Raw genomic sequence first — 18609 nt, 5'->3', positions numbered from 1 at the left:
CTCTTTTATTCATGTACATATTACAATATAAATAAAAAAACTTAATTAACTACTCAAATATATGAAAATATCATTTTCACAAACAATGGTGTATTAGGCTGAGTTTCAGTTGTGAATTACTTAACAACAATATTATTCTGAGTAAATTAAATTGTTCATTCTTATATATTTGATAGACTTTTGTAATTACCTCTAGATCTTCATCATCTGGGATCTGCTTACTTAAAATTACTTTTTCCACATCCATACTCTGAGGAATTCCTGCAATCAATAGAAACAAGTATACACATATTTACATGTAAAGGTTTATCCAGCCTTGGACATTTTTGTTGGAAATCTTTAAGATTTTCACTTTTAAAATTAAAATCAACTTCAAACAGAAACTTATCTCTGAAGTAGTAAAAGCTCTTCTCTGTTGAGCTCCTTCTGTGTAGTCAAGAATCATATCCCTTCAGGTTCTGAATGTTCTTGACACAATGCACAGCTTGTAACAACTTTTTAAGAGTTTTCCAGTCTTTCATTTGACTTATTATGTATGCATCTGGAGAACACGTATAAGCTCTTCATTCTCACCATATCAGAAAATTCTTTGTTTGCATTAGTACTGATATAATATATTCCTCCCACTTGTTGGGAGGTGGGTGGGGATGCATTTCAGAGGCAAGTACCTGTTTGAAAACTATTTTAACTTTAAAAAAATTAATTCAGATAGACTTGCTTTTGAAATATTGTAGGTCAAAATGCCCTCACTGAAATCCTTTTACAACAAATAAATTAAGCGGCCAACCTGAGATTGAGTAGAATACAGAATAATAGTAAAAGTCAACAGAATGGATTCTTAGGACAGTCAAGTTGACCAGACAAGCCTCAAGGAAACTGAAAAAAAGCCATCTTCTCAGCTGAGTACTTTCTTATCCAGTAAACTAATTAATACAATATACATATATGTAATATATGAATATAAACTGCAGGATTTAGTCAGTTTAGCAGAACATGTATTCAGCTTGGTTAGTACACTACTGGTTTTATTTTATGTTTAATATAATAAAGATTGCTCATTTCATATTTCACATTGTCACCAGTCTTTTTGTTTTCCTCATTCTCATGAATCAGTTTATCATAATTGGTGTCTTAACTAAAGTTAACATTTTCCTAAGCTAAACATGTATTTCTAATAGATGCTTACATCCTTTAAAATAATAGCTTTTATTTTTATCAGTGCTGCCATTTATATGCACACATTATTTTTGCTTGCCATTGCCTTGATACTTTCACCTATTCCACATGTTTCATGTGGTACAGCTGCAGTATAGCATACAAATAAGCATGCTATGACCTTCCATCAACAGGAAGGTGGCAAATCCTCCCAGTGCAGCTGGCTCTCTCTGTACTGTAGAACCTAATTTTCACTTTGAGGTTAGAATTTGACTCAAAAAATTCATTCACAAATTTTAGTAATCTTTATCAATTTTTTTTAAACAAAAGACTTGTATGTTATAAGCTTACCAACTTTTGTAAAGATAAATTTACTACATAAAATTGTATAGTATATATAGTTTCATGGTTAAAGCAGTTGCTAGGTTGGTCAAAATGACCAAGCTCATGAGAGAGAATTAAACCACCATCATAAAATAATTCCCAAATTATCATAATTATGTATTTAACAGTGGTATTCTAAATGTTATCCTTGTTTGTAGTGTAAGTGCTTCATAAAATGTTTATTATGAGTAACAAATCTGAATGAGAATTTGGTGAAACAACCCATTCATATACATAGAATTCTGGAGCATGTCATAGCATCTCCATGGAACCAAAGCTTTAGGCCCATGTAAATTTGTTACATGAGAAATATTGTAACCAATAGATAAATATACAGTACAGAATTTATAGACAGCTAAAATTTTCAGTTGTTCATTATGTGGTATGCAGCCATACCATAGGTTTGCTGTCCCCTTGTTTTAAAATACAAATTGAAAACATGTTAGTCAAGAAAACTGATAAGTTGCTTTCATTTTAGTTCTCCATTGTTCTTTGATATTCACCTCAGGTTAACAATAATATGTATAAAGATACATGGCAACCTTTTCCACCAGTGGGTCAGGTGATGTCTTGAGGCCATGGCCTCTCCTTATTTTCATTGGAAATGACCAACGGTTGTGTGGGTAGCACAAGTTAAAATTATATATATATATATATATATACATACATACATACATATATAATGTATGTTTTATCAGACTAGTACAGATTTAATCTGAAACAAGTTCAGGTAGATTTAACAGTTTTTAGTATTTGGCTCTCCAGTTAAGGTGAATATATGTTGTGTAAAATAAGCAAACCCTACATCCAGAGTATTTGTTAAAACTTCATAATAAACTTCCTTGTTGAATCTCCTGTTATTCTGCAGGCCTATCTTATCACTCTTGGTGGAATGAGTTTTACTTGAGAATAATGCAATTGGTAAGGCACTTATAGTACTACCAAATAGTACATTTCATACTTTTAACCTTATTTGTTATCAACAGAGCAATAAAAAAAAGAAAAGAAACTATTATGTGAAATAACAAGAAAATTTCTTATGGTACCACACTTTTAACTTTGTTTTAACAACAGAGCAATAAAAAACAAAGAAACTATTAAGTGGAATCACAAGAAAAATTCTTATGGTACTTTACATCCCACAATAAATTTTTTCTAACTAATACACTTCAAGAACTTTATTTTATGGAATCTGTACAATAACGTCTTCAGCCAATTTCAACCACAATAAAAAACTATGGTAAAAACAAAAGCATTTCTGAAAAATATTAGTATCAGTAAATAACTTTGTGAATGAAGTGAAGAGGGAAGAAGAAACTTGGATAAAGGTGTGGAATGTTTTGCACACATAACTTACCCAAGACTACCAAAAATGTGAATATTTTAAATGCAATTAATTTACTGAGATGCCTTATGACTAAGATAAGCACTTTCACCTGAAACAGAATACTTACAAACATTATTTGAATACTACTACAGAAACACTGCACAGCTTAAAGCTTTCCTTTTATAACTTTCTGTAACTTAATAATTTAATTGTTGTATGAACATTTTGGTATGCAAGAAGAAAAGCTGGAACACATCTTGCTATTGATTTGAGTAACAAGAACAAGGGTAGAATACTGTCTAACTTAGTAAGGAAATTTAATTTTGAGATATAATATATAAATGGAAGGTACCTGGTGTTGGATAGGTTTTTGGTTGTCTTCTTTCAATATGTGCTGGATCTGGGAGACCAGATAGCCTCCTAGACTTACTTCGAATATCAGGTACATCATCATAATCTTCATCATCTGGATGTTTACGTTTGGGTTCTTTGGCTGGCTATTAATTAAAAAAAAAATCTGTTTGTAAATTGTAATCATTCTTAGAAAATATGGTCCAAACAAATTAAATTAAAACATAAGAGTAAGGAGAAGGGAGGCTACTTGGCCCATTCATAATACCTATTCTTTACCAAACCAACCAACAAAATTATTGAACTAATTAACCCTAAGTGCACAGGTGAGAGTCAAAGTACATGTCATGACCTTATAACCTGTTGATTGCCAAGTATTTCAGCTGCTACAATACAACTCTAATGATTCTTCATTTTGTAACTTTTTTCGTTACGCCATTTTGGATCGAAAGTGAAACAATTTGTAAATACGTAGGTCAAATGCATGTATGGTGCTGACATGTAGCGTTGAAGTTAAGTATTATTGAGAATGAATTAACTCGTCCGTGGCACTGTGTTACCGATCAGCTTGGACGAGTTATCTCGTCTACGGCACTGAACAGATTAATGAAGAAATTCAAAACAGTATCAAATGTTTGATGTCAGAGTTATCACTATTCATTTCAACTCATGCTGCTGATATAACAAGTTTACAGTAAACACCAGATACAATAAACAGGGATACTGAAAAAACTGTAGATATGCATTTCTAAGGATTTTGCAAACACAATATGCAAACTACTTGATGGATAAATGTAATTTATTTTTCACACAAACACCACCTTAAATTCTAACTTGTCATACTCTGCATGAGTCTGACACTGTCAATTCATAAACATACTCTGAGTACAAATATATTTGTAACTCATCTGATTTTTCTGTGTATAAACCAACTCTTTATCTTGCTAAAAGCTTGCCAGTGTTCTTTTTCCAATACAGGGTCATTCCATTGGACCAAGCTAGTGTCTGTCCAGCAGAATTTTAAGAATTTCAATTATTGCATGTAACATATCATTATGAAAATCATTCCACAAATTTATAACTAAATCCAAAAATTAATTTTCTCAAAGATAATTTCTGTATTAAGCTGAAAATGTTTCAACCAGTTATACAACTATTAATTTTTTAGTTTGAATCTCTCCATTCAAACAGTCCAGAGAGGATATCCAAGAGACTGTCCATACTCCTGAAAAATATTTCACCTAAAACCTTGTTGAAAAAACAGCCAGTAAGGGCTCTAATCCTCATCATAAGTATTTTCTGATAACATGGGAAATAATTTTGGTAATTAAGAAATGCTAATGTGATCTTTATTTTTAATATTGAAGAACATAGGAGGATCAAGAAAAATACAAGCCTGTTAGTCTGACATCCTGTTTTTAACAAAGTGTTGAAAACCAGTCAAAGCAAATTACAAATGCTTTTAGAAAGTTAAAATTCAATTAATCATTCTTAGGATGTTACATGCAGTAGAAAGTGTTTTTCTTCTTTTTGCCTTACCATGTTTTTTACATTTTTTGTGTGATTTCTTACAATTGGCATTATGTACAGAATCATGAATTTCAGAAAGCCTCTGATAAGATGCCTCAAGAAAAAGTTTAATTAACTAAGTTTGATTGGTTGGATGGTTGATTTGGTGTTTTATGGCACAAAGCAACTAGGTTATCTGTACCAAAAAGTTAAAATTAAAGTAAAATTATTAAAATTTATTTTTAAAAAATTAAGGTAAAACAAAGTTTAATTTTTGAATTAAAACATAAATAGCATTAAATCAAATTTGTATATCTAGTTCACAGCTGTAAGAAAGAAAGTGTAGTGAAACAAGTTTTACTGGACTTTCTGTTGCATAATTGTAATTATCATAACTTGCCAGGATGACTAAAGGGTCAGTTCAAAAATCAGCATTAGTCACCTAAAGTTGGCCTCTCCAGTCCTGGTTATGAGTTATTTGATGTTATGGCCATTTTCTAATTACAAATTGAGCTAGATGACCTTTAATTCATAAAAGGGAATCACATTAAAAAAAAGGTCTACGTTATAAATTAAAAACTTAAATAGCATTAAAAAGATTAATGGCCTTTAAAAAACTAAAAACAATTGTAAGATGAGCAGTGTCATCAATGCCAATAACACTGTCTAATGTTATGGATAAACCTTCCAACAAAACATGTTTAAAATGGTGCCATCATTGAGAGTTGTAATGACAACAAGACAGTAAAATGTGGCTTACAGTGACCTGAGTGTAACACAGACAACACATTGGTGCATCAGTCCCAGAAAAAAGAAAACAATGAGCTAAAAAACTGTGACCAATGCATAGTCTAGTTAGGACAACTTTCTCTTTCTGATCCTTACAAAAGCAAGACAACCAAAGAACCAATAGAGGGTTTTATTTGGAAAAGCTTGTTCTCATGTTGCTCATTCCAAGTTGACTGCCAACTGGCACCGAGCCTTGAATACAGAACCATAATCCATGTATGGAACAGGCACAGCAGTGATAATGCCAGAGCATACAGATTTAGCTCCAGTGTCAGCAAGCCCATTCCCATGAATACCAATGTGGCCTGGTATCCAGAAAAACTGAACAGAAGTAAATTTTAAAGAGAAATGGGCCAGACTGTTTGGAATATCGGTGAGAACAGGATGAGAACTAATGTGAAGCAATTCCAAGGCCAGTAGAGAACTTAGCAAGCCAGTTTAAATAGTGCAATTTGAGTACTGCTTAGCTTCTATGTAATCCAGGGCAAGAGAAATGGCATCTAGTTCAGCAGCAAACACAAACTGTAGAAGGGATTCTGCATACAATCACCAAACCACAACAAACAGAGTTACCTGATTTCAAACCATCTGTATAAACAGAAATGGAAAGATGGTTCGAAAGATGTTCAGCAAATAACAGATAGTATTTCCAATCGGGAGTACCTACTTTTCTCAGATGACTTAATGAGAGGTCACATTTGGGGATTGTAATAAGCCATGGTGAGATGGGCTGCAAGTGGATATGGCAAAGACAGACCCAATTCATCCAACTGTGCCTGGATATGAAGAGCAACAGGAGCAATGGCAGATCATCTGTTCTGAAAAAGCATGGCCCACCAAGGAAAGTAATTAGAACCACTCCAAGTGGGATGCTGTGGTAAGGATTGAAGTTTCAAAGCATACAGTAAAGACAGCTGCAAATGGTGGAGGTGTAGAGGAGGATCATGAGACTGAGTGTATAACCTCTGAACTAGAGAAGTGAGGAAAGCCCAGGTGCAAAGCTCAAGTCCTTGATGATGAATGGGGTCCAGCATCTTCAAGGCAGAGGTCCTGACAGAGCCATAGACCAGTAACCCACAGTCTAGGTTTGATCAAATAAGAGCACAATATATCTTTAGCATAGAACATCAATCCCCAACCCAAGTGGTGGGGGATAGGACATGGAGGATGTTCAGTGCTAAAGTACATTTGACTCATAGCTGCTTGATGTGTGGTATAAAGGTCAGCTTATAGTCAAAGATAAGCCCTAAGAACTTTGTCTCAGGGACCACAGGTTGCACAACTTCACTGATACAGAGTTCAGGATTAGGGTAAATACCATGTTGGTGGCAAATGCTCATGTAAACAGTTTTAGAGAGGGAGAAAAAACTGTTTGCTGTGGGCCACTTCAGTAAACGATTGAGGGCAGTCTATAGCTGGCGTTCGATATACCTCATGTTTGACAACTGACATGAGATGTGAAAGTTGTTGACACAGAGCCCATACACAACATTAAGAGGAAGTTTTCAGTGATGGCATTAATCTTTATACTGAAAAGTGTGACACTCAAGATACAGCCCTGAGGGGCTCCAAGTTCCTAGAAAGGAACTGAAAATGTCAAATCCACACAAACTTGGAAATGCCTGTCCATTAAAATTTTTTTAATACAAATAGGCAAATGACCATGTAACCCATACAAATGGAGGTCTTGCAAAATGCCATACCTTCATGTTGTATCTCAAGGTCAAAGAATATTGATACAAGATGTTGTCATTTGAGAAAAGCTTTTCTGATGGATGTTTCAAGTCAAATCAGGTGGTCCATGGTGGAGTATTGTTGTCAGAACCCACACTGGGTAAGTGAGAGGAGGCTGTTTGATTCGAGGAACCAAAAAAGATGAACATTAACTATCCTCTCTGAGGTCTTGGCATCCTTCCCAAGCTCAGAGAAAGATAGAACAATAGCACGGCCTCAGGCATCAGGAAAACATTCTCCTGCCAGATCCAGTTAAAAACAATCAGAAGAATAGCAAGAGAAGCAGCAGATAGATAGCACATCATCTTGTCCAACCAATGTAATGCCAGACCAATGAAGGGTCAGTTTGAGTTCCACCAGTGTTAAGGGATGATTATAGTCATAGAGACAATCAGCTTGAAAGGAAAGAAGTGATCGTTCTGCCTGAGTCTTGATGGCTAAGAAGGTGGAGGATGAAGCAAAAGTGCTAGATACCTGGCAAAAGCTTTTACCTAAAGTATGAGCAATGTTCTGGGTAGCAGCTACTTCGTGGCCATCAGTGAGCAAGATTGAAAGGGGGAAAGAATTATTTTGCCCACTGACCTTTCAAGTCTTTGCCCAAATAAAAATATTTTATCCTCTCAAGTGTTCTGCCCTAAATGAATGATTCTGCCTAAAGATAATACAAAATTGAACTGGAACTTGTGATTTGTGGAATTAATTTGAATTACTTCATAAACACTTTGGATAACTATAAATGTATAGTGTGAAGAACCATATTTAAAAAGGAATAAAAATTAAATAAATCAAAAAATGGACCCTGTGTTTATGTTTCATTTTGTATGGGATGATCCCAGTAATCCAAATATTCTTTTGTTATATTGCCTTTTTAATGTCCTTTAACTGAATATGGAGTTAAACTATGGAGTTGGTTCAATGGACTAATGTAGATATTAGAAATAAAGTTCACTGTAATTCCAAATTTGCAAAATGTATCTACATGAAATGTGGCAAGCTTTTAATTAACAGTACTAGTCTGTTGTAAGAAAAACAGCATATAAAAAATCTGTTGTATATGCTGTTAAACTTTATCACTAAAATGTGTCTGTGAAATGTCAAAATCAATGACTTAAACTTTTACAAACTGAATTGTAAGGTGATGTTTATCCATCATTTTCCAAATTGCACTCTCTTAACCTTTAAAGCTTCCTAATTCAGTGTTTACATATCTAAAAGTTTAAGTGTGCCTATGCACCATACCTGGTATTTTCTCCATTCTAACATGAACAGCATGGAAGAGTAACATGAAAAACTAATAACTCAGACATGAAATTCACAATACCATATTGAAAGACATTCAATAAATTTAACCAAGTATGGTTTGACTCTCATTTACACACATAGGATTAATTGATACTGCACTATACATACTAATAATTATAGTATAATAATAAAAATTAAAATTTTACATCAATCACACTTTCCAAGTTCCAAAATTAAAAATAAAATAATTTATTTAAACTTAATACTTATACTGGTCTATATGAAAATATGACTTGATTTTTATTCCCGAAAAAAAAGGAAGATGCAAAAGGTTCGACCCTGAAACCTTTGAATTTTTGAAACGCCTTTCACGTATTTAAGTTAGTCTAATTTTACTAACGGCGGTAATATATCAAATGCACTGAAAGTAAAAACATTTCGGATATTACAAAACAAAAATGTTTTAAAAAATACGTATAACAATAATGTATCGGTTACAGAGACACATGCTTCTAGTTAGTACGTTCAAAATATACAATTCTATAGTTCACTTCGGTATAAAAGATTTGTAATACAAAAACAAATATATTACCTTACCTTAAAAGACAATAATTCACCAACATCCATTTTAATTTTCAAAAACTAAGTAGGCTTAAAACACGAAATTAGGAGCTCTGACACTGCGCGAGCGCAGTTTGTGAGTTGACCAATGATAATCATTTCGCTGGTGAACAGTTTAGCGTGTAATATTTTCGCTTGTTGCTGTAGTACGACTAATGTTAGTGTCGTCAAGAAAGCGGAGGTTTTGTACTGATGGTGGCATAAGTTTTCTTTATCTTGTGTAAGGAAGTAGGTGGTTTAAGTATAGGGTTTTAAAGACTTTTATTTTTGGTGTTTTTTTTCGAACTTTTAAGTCTTGTAAAGTTTTAGTAAAATCGACATATGCAGTTATAACATGTAGTTATCAAAGCTTTGCTAAGCCTAACGTGTAGGTGTAGACGTTACTCGGTAGTTCTAAAACTAAGCGTCACAAGTGACAAGTGATAGAAACAAATATTCCTAGTGGCCTTAGCTTAACAATCTATATACAAGTATATTTCTATATCTATATATATGTATACATTTATATAACGATTAAAAGTAGGTTGGATAAGGTTAACAATACACTGAGACTGTGAGGAGCTCGTGAAGTTAATTGTTTAACTTGTTACTGTTAGTCCAGTTTCTATTATTCAACCTAAATCTTAATTGTTTACGTGTTAAAAATGAACTCCAAGCCCTGTGATATTGATGATACTAGGCTGTCAAGTCAAAGATGTTTAAAAACATCCAACGATGGAAGAGCATGCTGGCATAAATGGAAAGAATATAGAACCTCCAAAAATAAAAGAACAAAAATACTGATTTTTTAACATCTCCTGTTTCAGTTATTTGGATTTTTTTTCCCAAACATGATGATGTTGCTTCTGAACTATTGCACTAGGCCAGTATTGACATTGTGACACGTATCTGCATGTGGTTCTGGTACTGATAGAACACCACTGTTCACACACCTTATGATTAGGTATAAGCATAAGCATTGTCAGTGATACTTTTAATTACAAAAGCTGGGTGAAGCTGTTTTGGAAACTTTGAAAAAGTTGTATAAGAATACATTATCATCAAGCATAAGGTATGATTAATTAACATAGTCAATAAGCTTTCTTACAATTAAAAATGTATTGTTTCCTGTACGAGATAATGTATCAGAAACGCTTATTTTAATTTTTGTTAAATACTTTTTATTTTGTGTCTGCTTATAAAATCAAGAAAATGAATTGTATAACAAATGCATTCCTTTTTGTATGGAGATTATACTAAAGACCAATAGAATTACCTTATAATTATATGGTGTTCTGTAATACACAAATATCAGTATAAAATTTTGCTTCCTCAAGCTCTTCTTCATACTTGGCTATTAAATAAAAATACCATGTGACAAATCATTGTATAAAGACTTAAGTCTTTTAAAAGACTTTAAAGTTTAAGCACACAACTATTAATATTCAAATTTGTTACTTTTCTTAAGAAATTGTCAGTTCTGCTCTTAATCTCCCATACATCTGTTATCAGAAAGAGAAAACCGGAGACTATCCTGTCTTTTCAAAATTTGAAACTAGTTTTTTGTATGTAGAGATAGTTATTTCTTTTAACCTATCAATGTGCTTTTAAATGTATCAGTTTCTACTGTTTTCGTGGTTTGAATGAGATATCCACCACTTTGCAAAGATATTTCTTTAATTATGAAGTGTAGAGCATTTTTGTGTGTATGAAGTATGTAATCCAAAGTACACTAACCAAATGTGTTATCTTGCACTTAATATGATTAATATTCATTTGCCTTATGTTTACACAATTAACAGTTGATCAAAAATATTTTAAGACTTCAAGATTCTCAGTATAGCTGATATGTCCAAAGGTTTTGTGTTATCAGCAAAGTATGCCCTTTTGAGTAACATAAACTCTTAAGTTTATAGGAAGGAGTCAAATGTACTGCACAACATTTTACAAAACTTGCATTCAAAATTTAATTGTATCATCAGTCTTAATTCATTAAACTTTGCGTCACAGTATAGTTTATAATCAAAGTTTTCATTTCTTGAGTTTGAAAGGGCGTATGTTAGTAAATTCTAAAACTTCTAGAATTTATTATTTCTATTATTATTCTGATACAGTACCTTACTTCTGCTTACATACTAGCTTTCTGTGATTTTGTGCTGCCTTCTATATGTGCAGTTGCTTTTCACTAGTCTTGAGGCCTCTTTCTATATTCACATCATGTAGTATTTCTGTGCTGTAGCATGCAACAACTCTCCACCAATAGAAGCCTGGAGCTGACTCTGTACTGATTGTACAATCATCACTTATTGATTCAGCACATCATATCTTCACTTGTGAACTTTTCAGATGTAGTAGAAAGACGTTGCTTGCTATGGAAGTAGTTACTGTTGGAATTTTGCCTTCCACTGTTTTTTGTCTGTAGATTTTGTAGTCACTTATTCCCATATTATTATTTCATAAGTGTCAGTAACTTCCACTTTATTTAGTGTGAGACATCAAAGTCTTGTTCATGCCAGTCTCTCACCTATATTAATGTCAGGTTTGTCTTTGTTTGTCCTGGGCTTTCTTTTCTGCCTAAAATACCTCTGCGTGTGTTTTTTGTTCGTGACAGAAGGGATTTTACTAGTTTTTCTCCATAACCTACCTTTGCCTAATTGTATATCCATACTGTCATTAATTTACCTAAGCCTTTTCATAATTTTAGGACTGGTTTTCACAGATATGTTTCCTTCTCTTCCTAATTCATTTCCTGTTTCTTCCTTTTTGTGTTATATACTTCCTATCCAGATTCTCTATTCCATGATCAATTCCTTTTATCACCATTATTATGCATGACTAGGTACAACTTTGTGCTGTATTGTCTTTCTTCAGATCATGAGCTCTGATGTTTTCTGACTTGAGAGTTATATCATGTCTTGTGTTCATCTTTTTGAGATTTAAATTTTTTCCATCTATATTTTACACATATTTCTTACCATTTTCCATTACATTTCCTACATACACTTTCCATGATAATCCATCATTCCTCTGAAGGTTTTTAGCAGATAATAAATAACTTACCTTCTCTGCCTTATTTCTTATATTTGGTTAATCTGTTAATAAAATGTGGTGTTGCATGATACCACTGTTTATAACTCGTGTGGTTTTTCTCCCCTTTTCTTTCATGTGCCTTTTTCTGATTCCATTCATTTTACTGGAGTGCTGTATTATTTTGCTTTGACTTCTAAGCTCTAGAATTTTTTTTTTCAGACTTGGGAGTCAGATCTTCTATCTTTTGTTTGTCTTTCTCAGGCTTAGATCTCCCTACTTTCATCTTTCATGCTGTCCTATTCTGTTACATTTCCTTCTTTAACTTTCTTACTGCAGTAATCCACCATTCCACTATGGGGTTTGGTGTGGATGCTCATTCACTTATTTTTTTACAATGGCATGTTTATGTTCCATGGCATTTTCACTTTTTATTTGGTTTATATTTGGCTAGAAGTGGTTGGAGCATGATGCCCTTGCTATTTAATTGCTTTTTTGCTCTGTCATATCTCATATGCCTTTTTCTGGTTCCTTTCATTTGCTTGTATGATTTGACTTGTATATTTGTTTCTCTGGTGTCATAAGTTGGGGCTGCATGCAAGTTTTATTCCTTAGTCTTACTGGTTTATCATTTCTCCCATGCTGCTTATTTATCTCTCTCTGTCTCCTATCATTATGGTTCATCTTCTCACCTTGTCACCACTTCCTGTTCCTCTGTTACCATCTATTCTCTTGTTGCTCATGGACTTCAGTGCTGTTAGTCTTGGTAGGGACTATCCAATTGGCTCAGGGTTAATAGTGCCATTGACCTCTTTTTGTGGCCAGTCTTTGAATAATGGGAGTTCTGTTGGAGGACCTTACTCTTTGTTTTTCCCCTCCTTCATTGTTTCCTGTTACTTTCCTTCCTTCAAGGGATCTTGTTCCTTGCTCGCACACATGACAGTGATGTACCTAATGGCTAAATATTATGAGATGGGTTTTTCATTCTTTTTAGTATTTTATTCCCTTATATTCATAGTTCCATATGAATATTTAGAGAGGCATCTGGCCTCCTTTGATTTATCATGGGTACTTTTCTCACTCTGTATTAGTCTTTTGCTCATTTTCTCATTTGGCTACATGATAACAAGCTTCCTACAGTTATCCTTTTCCCTTTTTTTAGAAGGCATTGAATATATCTTAGATGCTATAAATCACATCACAGCTAATCTCTTGAGGCCTGAAAATATACTACCTTTGGCATTGTCTCTCAATCTTCTAGTGTCCCAATGGCTCTCATCTTTTAGATTGTTTAGACTCTCATGTCAACACCATACTTCACCTTTTATGGTTCCTGGTTCCTTAGCTGTAGCTGTTGATGCATTCAGTCAGGACTGGTCCAACCTTTTTTCTCACTGTCTAACCTCCTATTCATCTTCTCGTGGTTTTCCTCATTCTGCACATTCCTTGTGTTTTTGAGTTACAGTACGTAGTTTATTCTAGAATGAGAAAAGCGTAATTTATTTCCTAATTTTTATGGTGGTTACAAGGTTGGTCAAATCAACCAAACCTGTACATGTATATACTAGTGAAAATAACAGATAAAGTATACAGTTTGTTCTTAACAAACATTTGATAATTATCTGGAGGTTATAAAGATTTTACATGTAAAAGTTGGAAATATCTTGATAAAAGTATTTTTAATCTTAAATTGAAAATTACTTTACATGTTGGATAGTCAACATGCAAAAATAAAAAAGGAGTGAGAGAAAAATTGCTTAACAAACCTTAAGACTTAATAATAAAAAAATCTGATAATATGAATATGAAAACCTTGGCATGTTTACTGATAATATGCAAAATTTCATGTACATACACATTCTAATTTAAAAGTAATAGCATGAAAACTATAACAAGCACAAAATGGTTAAGTGTAATGAGCCTATTCTACTGAGAAACATTTCAGTCCTTGACTTGTTCAGTTGAGCAATGTTTTGGGAGAAGAAAAGCAAAAGGATGTGTAAGGTGAGGAGGTTAAATTTGTAGATGATTCCTTGATAAGACGTGGATAGGATAGTCTGAGGTAAATGGAGAGAAAAAGAATTAGATTATACTATGCAGGAGCACAGGTTGAGGATATAGCAAACAGAGCTAGATATGTATAATAGGGAGCTAGCAATAATGCAGTTTTCATTGTGCATATCAGCACTAATGATGTTGGCAAAGGTGGGTCATAGGAGCTAATTAATAAATATAAAGGTTGAAAGAGGCCATAATTTTACCAGAGATACGGCTGAGAATTAATTGTGGGGATTAAATTATTATAAGTAGATCATTATTTCTAAATGATAGACTTAGGTTAATATATCAGGATGAACATGTAGGCTGGTTAGACTTGTGGGATTAATTCACTGGGAGAAGGGAGCCTTTTGGAATGGATAGTTTACATTTAAATAGGGTAGAACCTGACTTGTTTGCAAGGGCTATTAACTCAGTTGTAAGAGAAGATTTTAATTTAGAACTGGACAAGATAAACTAAAAGCAAACAAATATAGAGAAAAGTTTAGCACAGAAAACAAGTATAAAAATAATTCAGGTAAAGGCTTATTTGCTATTATTGTAATGCTAGAAGTATTAGAAATAAAATAGGTGACTTTAGGGAACTGGTAGGAATGGCAGATTTTGGTACAATGGAAGCAACTGAAACATTAAATGTAGACAATGTTTATGACAAGTTTCTTTAAAATACATGGTTATAGGTTATTGAATAGGGATAGAATACTAATGCAAGGTGGAATAAGGTTAAAAAAATGTTATAATTGAGGTAGGACCCTTAAGGAATGACAAAGGAAGGCTTTCATCTGATGATTCTGATATGGCTGGGTTGTTGTTTTTACTCAGTTTTTACTAATGAACATTTAAACAGTATTTCTCATCTTGGACAGTTAACATTGGATCTGAAGTCAAACATTATGGTTGCATTCACCCTTTTACAGTGGACTCGGTATATTATATACAAGCTTGTATGCACATTTAAACACATTAAGTATTTATACACTAACTTATGATACAATGTATGTATCTTCACAGTTTTGGTTGACTTTTAGTAAAGATTGCAAGATTTTTTACTAATGATTTGAGAAAAATATCAAGTTTATTTCATTACTAGTCTGGGTGAGAGTGATTTTCTTGTTATGATTTAAAAATTATTCTTCATCCCTAAAATCTCAAATGTTATTTGTGTAATCTCTAGACATCCTAAATACATTTCAAACATTTGTTTTCAGTAAGACTATAAATTGTCTGTTATTTTCTCTATCCTAACTATGTGGAGGCCTGTCAGTTTGACCAACCCTGTAACCATCATAAAAAAAATATGAATTAATTATAAATTTTGCTTTTGTGTGTGTGTTCATGAATGATAACAGAGTATAACACAAAAATGCAAATGTTTAGTCTAAATAACTTAAGTTTCATAATATTATATATTTATTACATTGACCTTTTAGTCATGCCTGGCTAACATTACATAACTTGCATTGAAGTGGAACACATACACTTACGTTGCCATATTCAATAATATAAAACTGACCTTTACTCTTTACAAAGTGACCCTGTCTTAGCTGTGTTTTAGTGGACTAATAATATTTTGTAATATACAGTCACATTTCAATTATTATACATGATATATGTATATACATTATTATTTAATTTCTCTTACAATACAAAATAGTAGTAGGTGTAGGTTGCTAAGCCTTTTTAAAATTTTGCACGTAGAGGATTTGAAATGAAATAATTTCTTTCTGGACCTATATATGCAGTTGAATAGCCAAACAATCACAAACGACTGTGTCGATACCTTAGAATTCTACTATAATTTATTAAGCTTTTTAGCTAAACTGTGCTTAGGTTTAAAAAAAAATATATGAAATTTCAATCAGACCAGACACACAACCTACCTCCTTGTAATCTTGCTTTTAAAAAATGGGGTGGCCTTTTAATAGGTTAAAATGGCTGCGAAAACCATACTGGAGACATTCTAAGCTGTTGATTGGTTATTCACATATATATTGAAATGTGTATAAGGGACTGTTTACAAAAATGAAAAGAGAAGAATTGGGCCACTGTTTTTGATTCAGCACACAAGTCATATCTCAATAAAATAAAAATATAAGAGGTTATTTTGTATTATAGCTTATCAGTATTGATAATGAGTTCCTAAATAATACAGAACCACAGACTTAGTACTTTAACATCATAAATGTCAAATTTGAACCACTGCTGCATTCATCACACCATACGAGTTACAAAAATTGATATTTAAGTATGTTATTTTAATATTTACTTTTAAATTAAGAAATTAACTCATGTATAACACTAAATTTTGAAATATATTCTAAAATTTGATACCAAGCTTATTGAAATAAATTCATAAAATAGTATTTAAATAACATTGTGAATGCAAGTCAACAGATGTGATGAAATGACCTTTCAGTTTGTGACTCATCATGATAAAGTTAATTTTGAGCTTGTTAAGAACAAAATTGAAAAATTTTAAAAAAATGGTAAGGCTTTTGGACCTAATAATATTTTCCCAAAGGTTTTAAGGAGGTTAAGCATGGGATATTTGAGCCTCTCACCACTCTTTTTTTTGGCAAGTCCTTGAATAGTGGGCAGGGGCCAGAGGATTAGAAGGTACTAATGTCACTCTTTTTCAAGGAAGGTAATAAAAATTCTCTTTAGTCTTACATCAGTTGTGAGGAAGTTTTGGAAAGTCTGATAAAATATGTATTGCAAAGTCATTTAAAAAAGTTTAGAATTGTAATAACTAGTTAATATGGTTTCACAAAGGGAAGGTATTTTGACATTCTTTGAAAAAGTTACTGCTTATGTAGCAGGTAATGGTATAGGTTTGGTGTCTCTGGATTTTCAGAAACTATTTGACAAGGTGCTACAAAAAAGGCTTGTGAAACAAATCTCTATAGGGTTAGCTAATTAGATGGAAGAAAGCAGGGGGTTATTTTAAATACCATTTGAAATAACCCCCTGCTTTCTTCCATCTAATTTGCTAGTAAAACTGAATTAATGTTGCACATGAAGATCCTCATGTCTCAGGACCTTTGTTCTTTTTTATTTACATCAGTGACATAGATGGAGGAAATGGTCAATAAATAACTTAAATTTACTGATATTAATATCTCAAATGTTGTTGGCTCTGAAGAGGATGCTGCTGCTTTACAAAAGGATTTAGATCATTTAGTGAATTGAGCAAATCAAATGAGTTTTGATTACAGCATGCAAAATGCTACATACTCAAGGCAAGCACAAGTGCTTTGCTTCACACTTTGTACCAAAACAAACTAAACAGCATGCTTACAGTTTTCACACAGCTGTCTGCAAACAGGTTTCATCAATGGTGATAAATTGCAAGACATTAAAGCCACATAAAAGTATCAGATGATTAACCTTCACCTCAAGTAGGTCAAAGTGCACATTTTGCAACCTGATAGAATTACATTCAAAATTTAATTAAACTACTGTATTATCAGTATATATGAATGAACCCAGCATGAGAACATAGTAAATCAAAATTTAGTATTATTTTTTATAAGGAAAAATTTTCAAAAACTTCTTGATCTCCCTAGTATGAGGACTGTAATGTTTTTTACCTGTCTTCCTGGTTATCTACATTTTTTACCATCCCTCCAAGAAGTACAAAATTTAATGTTAGCAAATCATTTTAATATTTTCATTGTTAAGGTGAAGCACAATTTACATAGTCTTCAATATTATTTAGTTACACAGCAATAAAATAGGAAATCAGACCCCTTTTTCCATTCCCTTCTGTCACATCCTCCCATTCAGAACTTGATTATATTTCTCCCTGACATTTAAGGCTATATTATTTATAACCAATAGTAAGTCAGAGTGTTTGTCTTGCAACTGACATATATTACATTGTTGTTTGTGCATAGAATTGTCTATTTTCCTTCCACCTTAAACTTTTATTTCCATGGGAAACATGTTGAGAGCATAGCTGAATTTCTAATGGCTTTTGCTGCAGAGATAGAAAGCCAGAAAAGTTGATAGTTATGGAATATTATTTCCTTTTTCACATTTTTGCATGTTATTGTTGTGTGTTCTCCAGGAGTTATTTAATACAACAGTATAATTAGTATAAAAAAGTAGGGCTAGGTTTCATTAACAATGGAAAACATGAAAACCAGACAAGTACTTTTTATTGTTTTTCATGTGTATTCTTTATTATTATATAAGTAACATGAATATAAACATTGAAAACATTTTAAGTTGTATATACTAAGATCAATAATATTATAAATATTTTTTTTTTAGATATGCTCATGAGTATTTCGTGCATTATGTAATTAGATGCCATAATGTGAGCTGTGTGTTTGCCACATACCATTTGTGTGGCACAAATAACAGTCAGATATGATTTACTTTAGTAGTTAATAGTAAGGATAGTAATGAAAGAAAATCATAAAAATTGC

The 18609-nt window shown here is 32.7% G+C and overlaps 2 protein-coding genes across 6 annotated transcripts in view; one reads left to right on the top strand and one right to left on the bottom strand.

The window, feature by feature from the left end:
- LOC143256400 (beta-catenin-like protein 1) overlaps positions 1-9248 on the bottom strand; it is a 47916-nt gene extending 38668 nt beyond the window's left edge. For 2 of the 3 annotated variants that reach the window (XM_076514826.1, XM_076514000.1), the window contains exons 1-3: positions 9089-9248; positions 3219-3363; positions 191-261 (exon numbers count right to left, since the gene is read on the bottom strand). In XM_076514826.1, coding sequence (XP_076370941.1) covers positions 191-261; positions 3219-3363; positions 9089-9118 — 246 coding nt within the window. In that variant the 5' untranslated portion in view covers positions 9119-9248. The remainder of the gene's footprint in view (positions 1-190; positions 262-3218; positions 3364-9088) is intronic. The other variant, XM_076515682.1, reaches the window with a different exon arrangement.
- Positions 9249-9252: 4 nt separating this feature from the next.
- The window catches only part of LOC143257587 (uncharacterized), a 55974-nt gene continuing 46617 nt past the window's right edge, over positions 9253-18609 (top strand). Inside the window, exon 1 of one of the 3 annotated variants that reach the window (XM_076516862.1) lies at positions 9253-9340. The gene's annotated coding sequence lies outside the window, so the exon portion shown is untranslated. Of the gene's footprint in view, positions 9341-9921; positions 10164-18609 lie in introns of those variants that run through there. The other 2 variants (XM_076447816.1, XM_076517412.1) reach the window with 2 other exon arrangements.

Source organism: Tachypleus tridentatus, chromosome 1, assembly GCF_004210375.1.
Source record: "Tachypleus tridentatus isolate NWPU-2018 chromosome 1, ASM421037v1, whole genome shotgun sequence".
Lineage (NCBI taxonomy): Eukaryota > Metazoa > Arthropoda > Merostomata > Xiphosura > Limulidae > Tachypleus > Tachypleus tridentatus.
The sequence above is the reverse complement of the archived record's forward strand: the minus strand, read 5'-3'. Positions and strand labels throughout refer to the sequence as shown.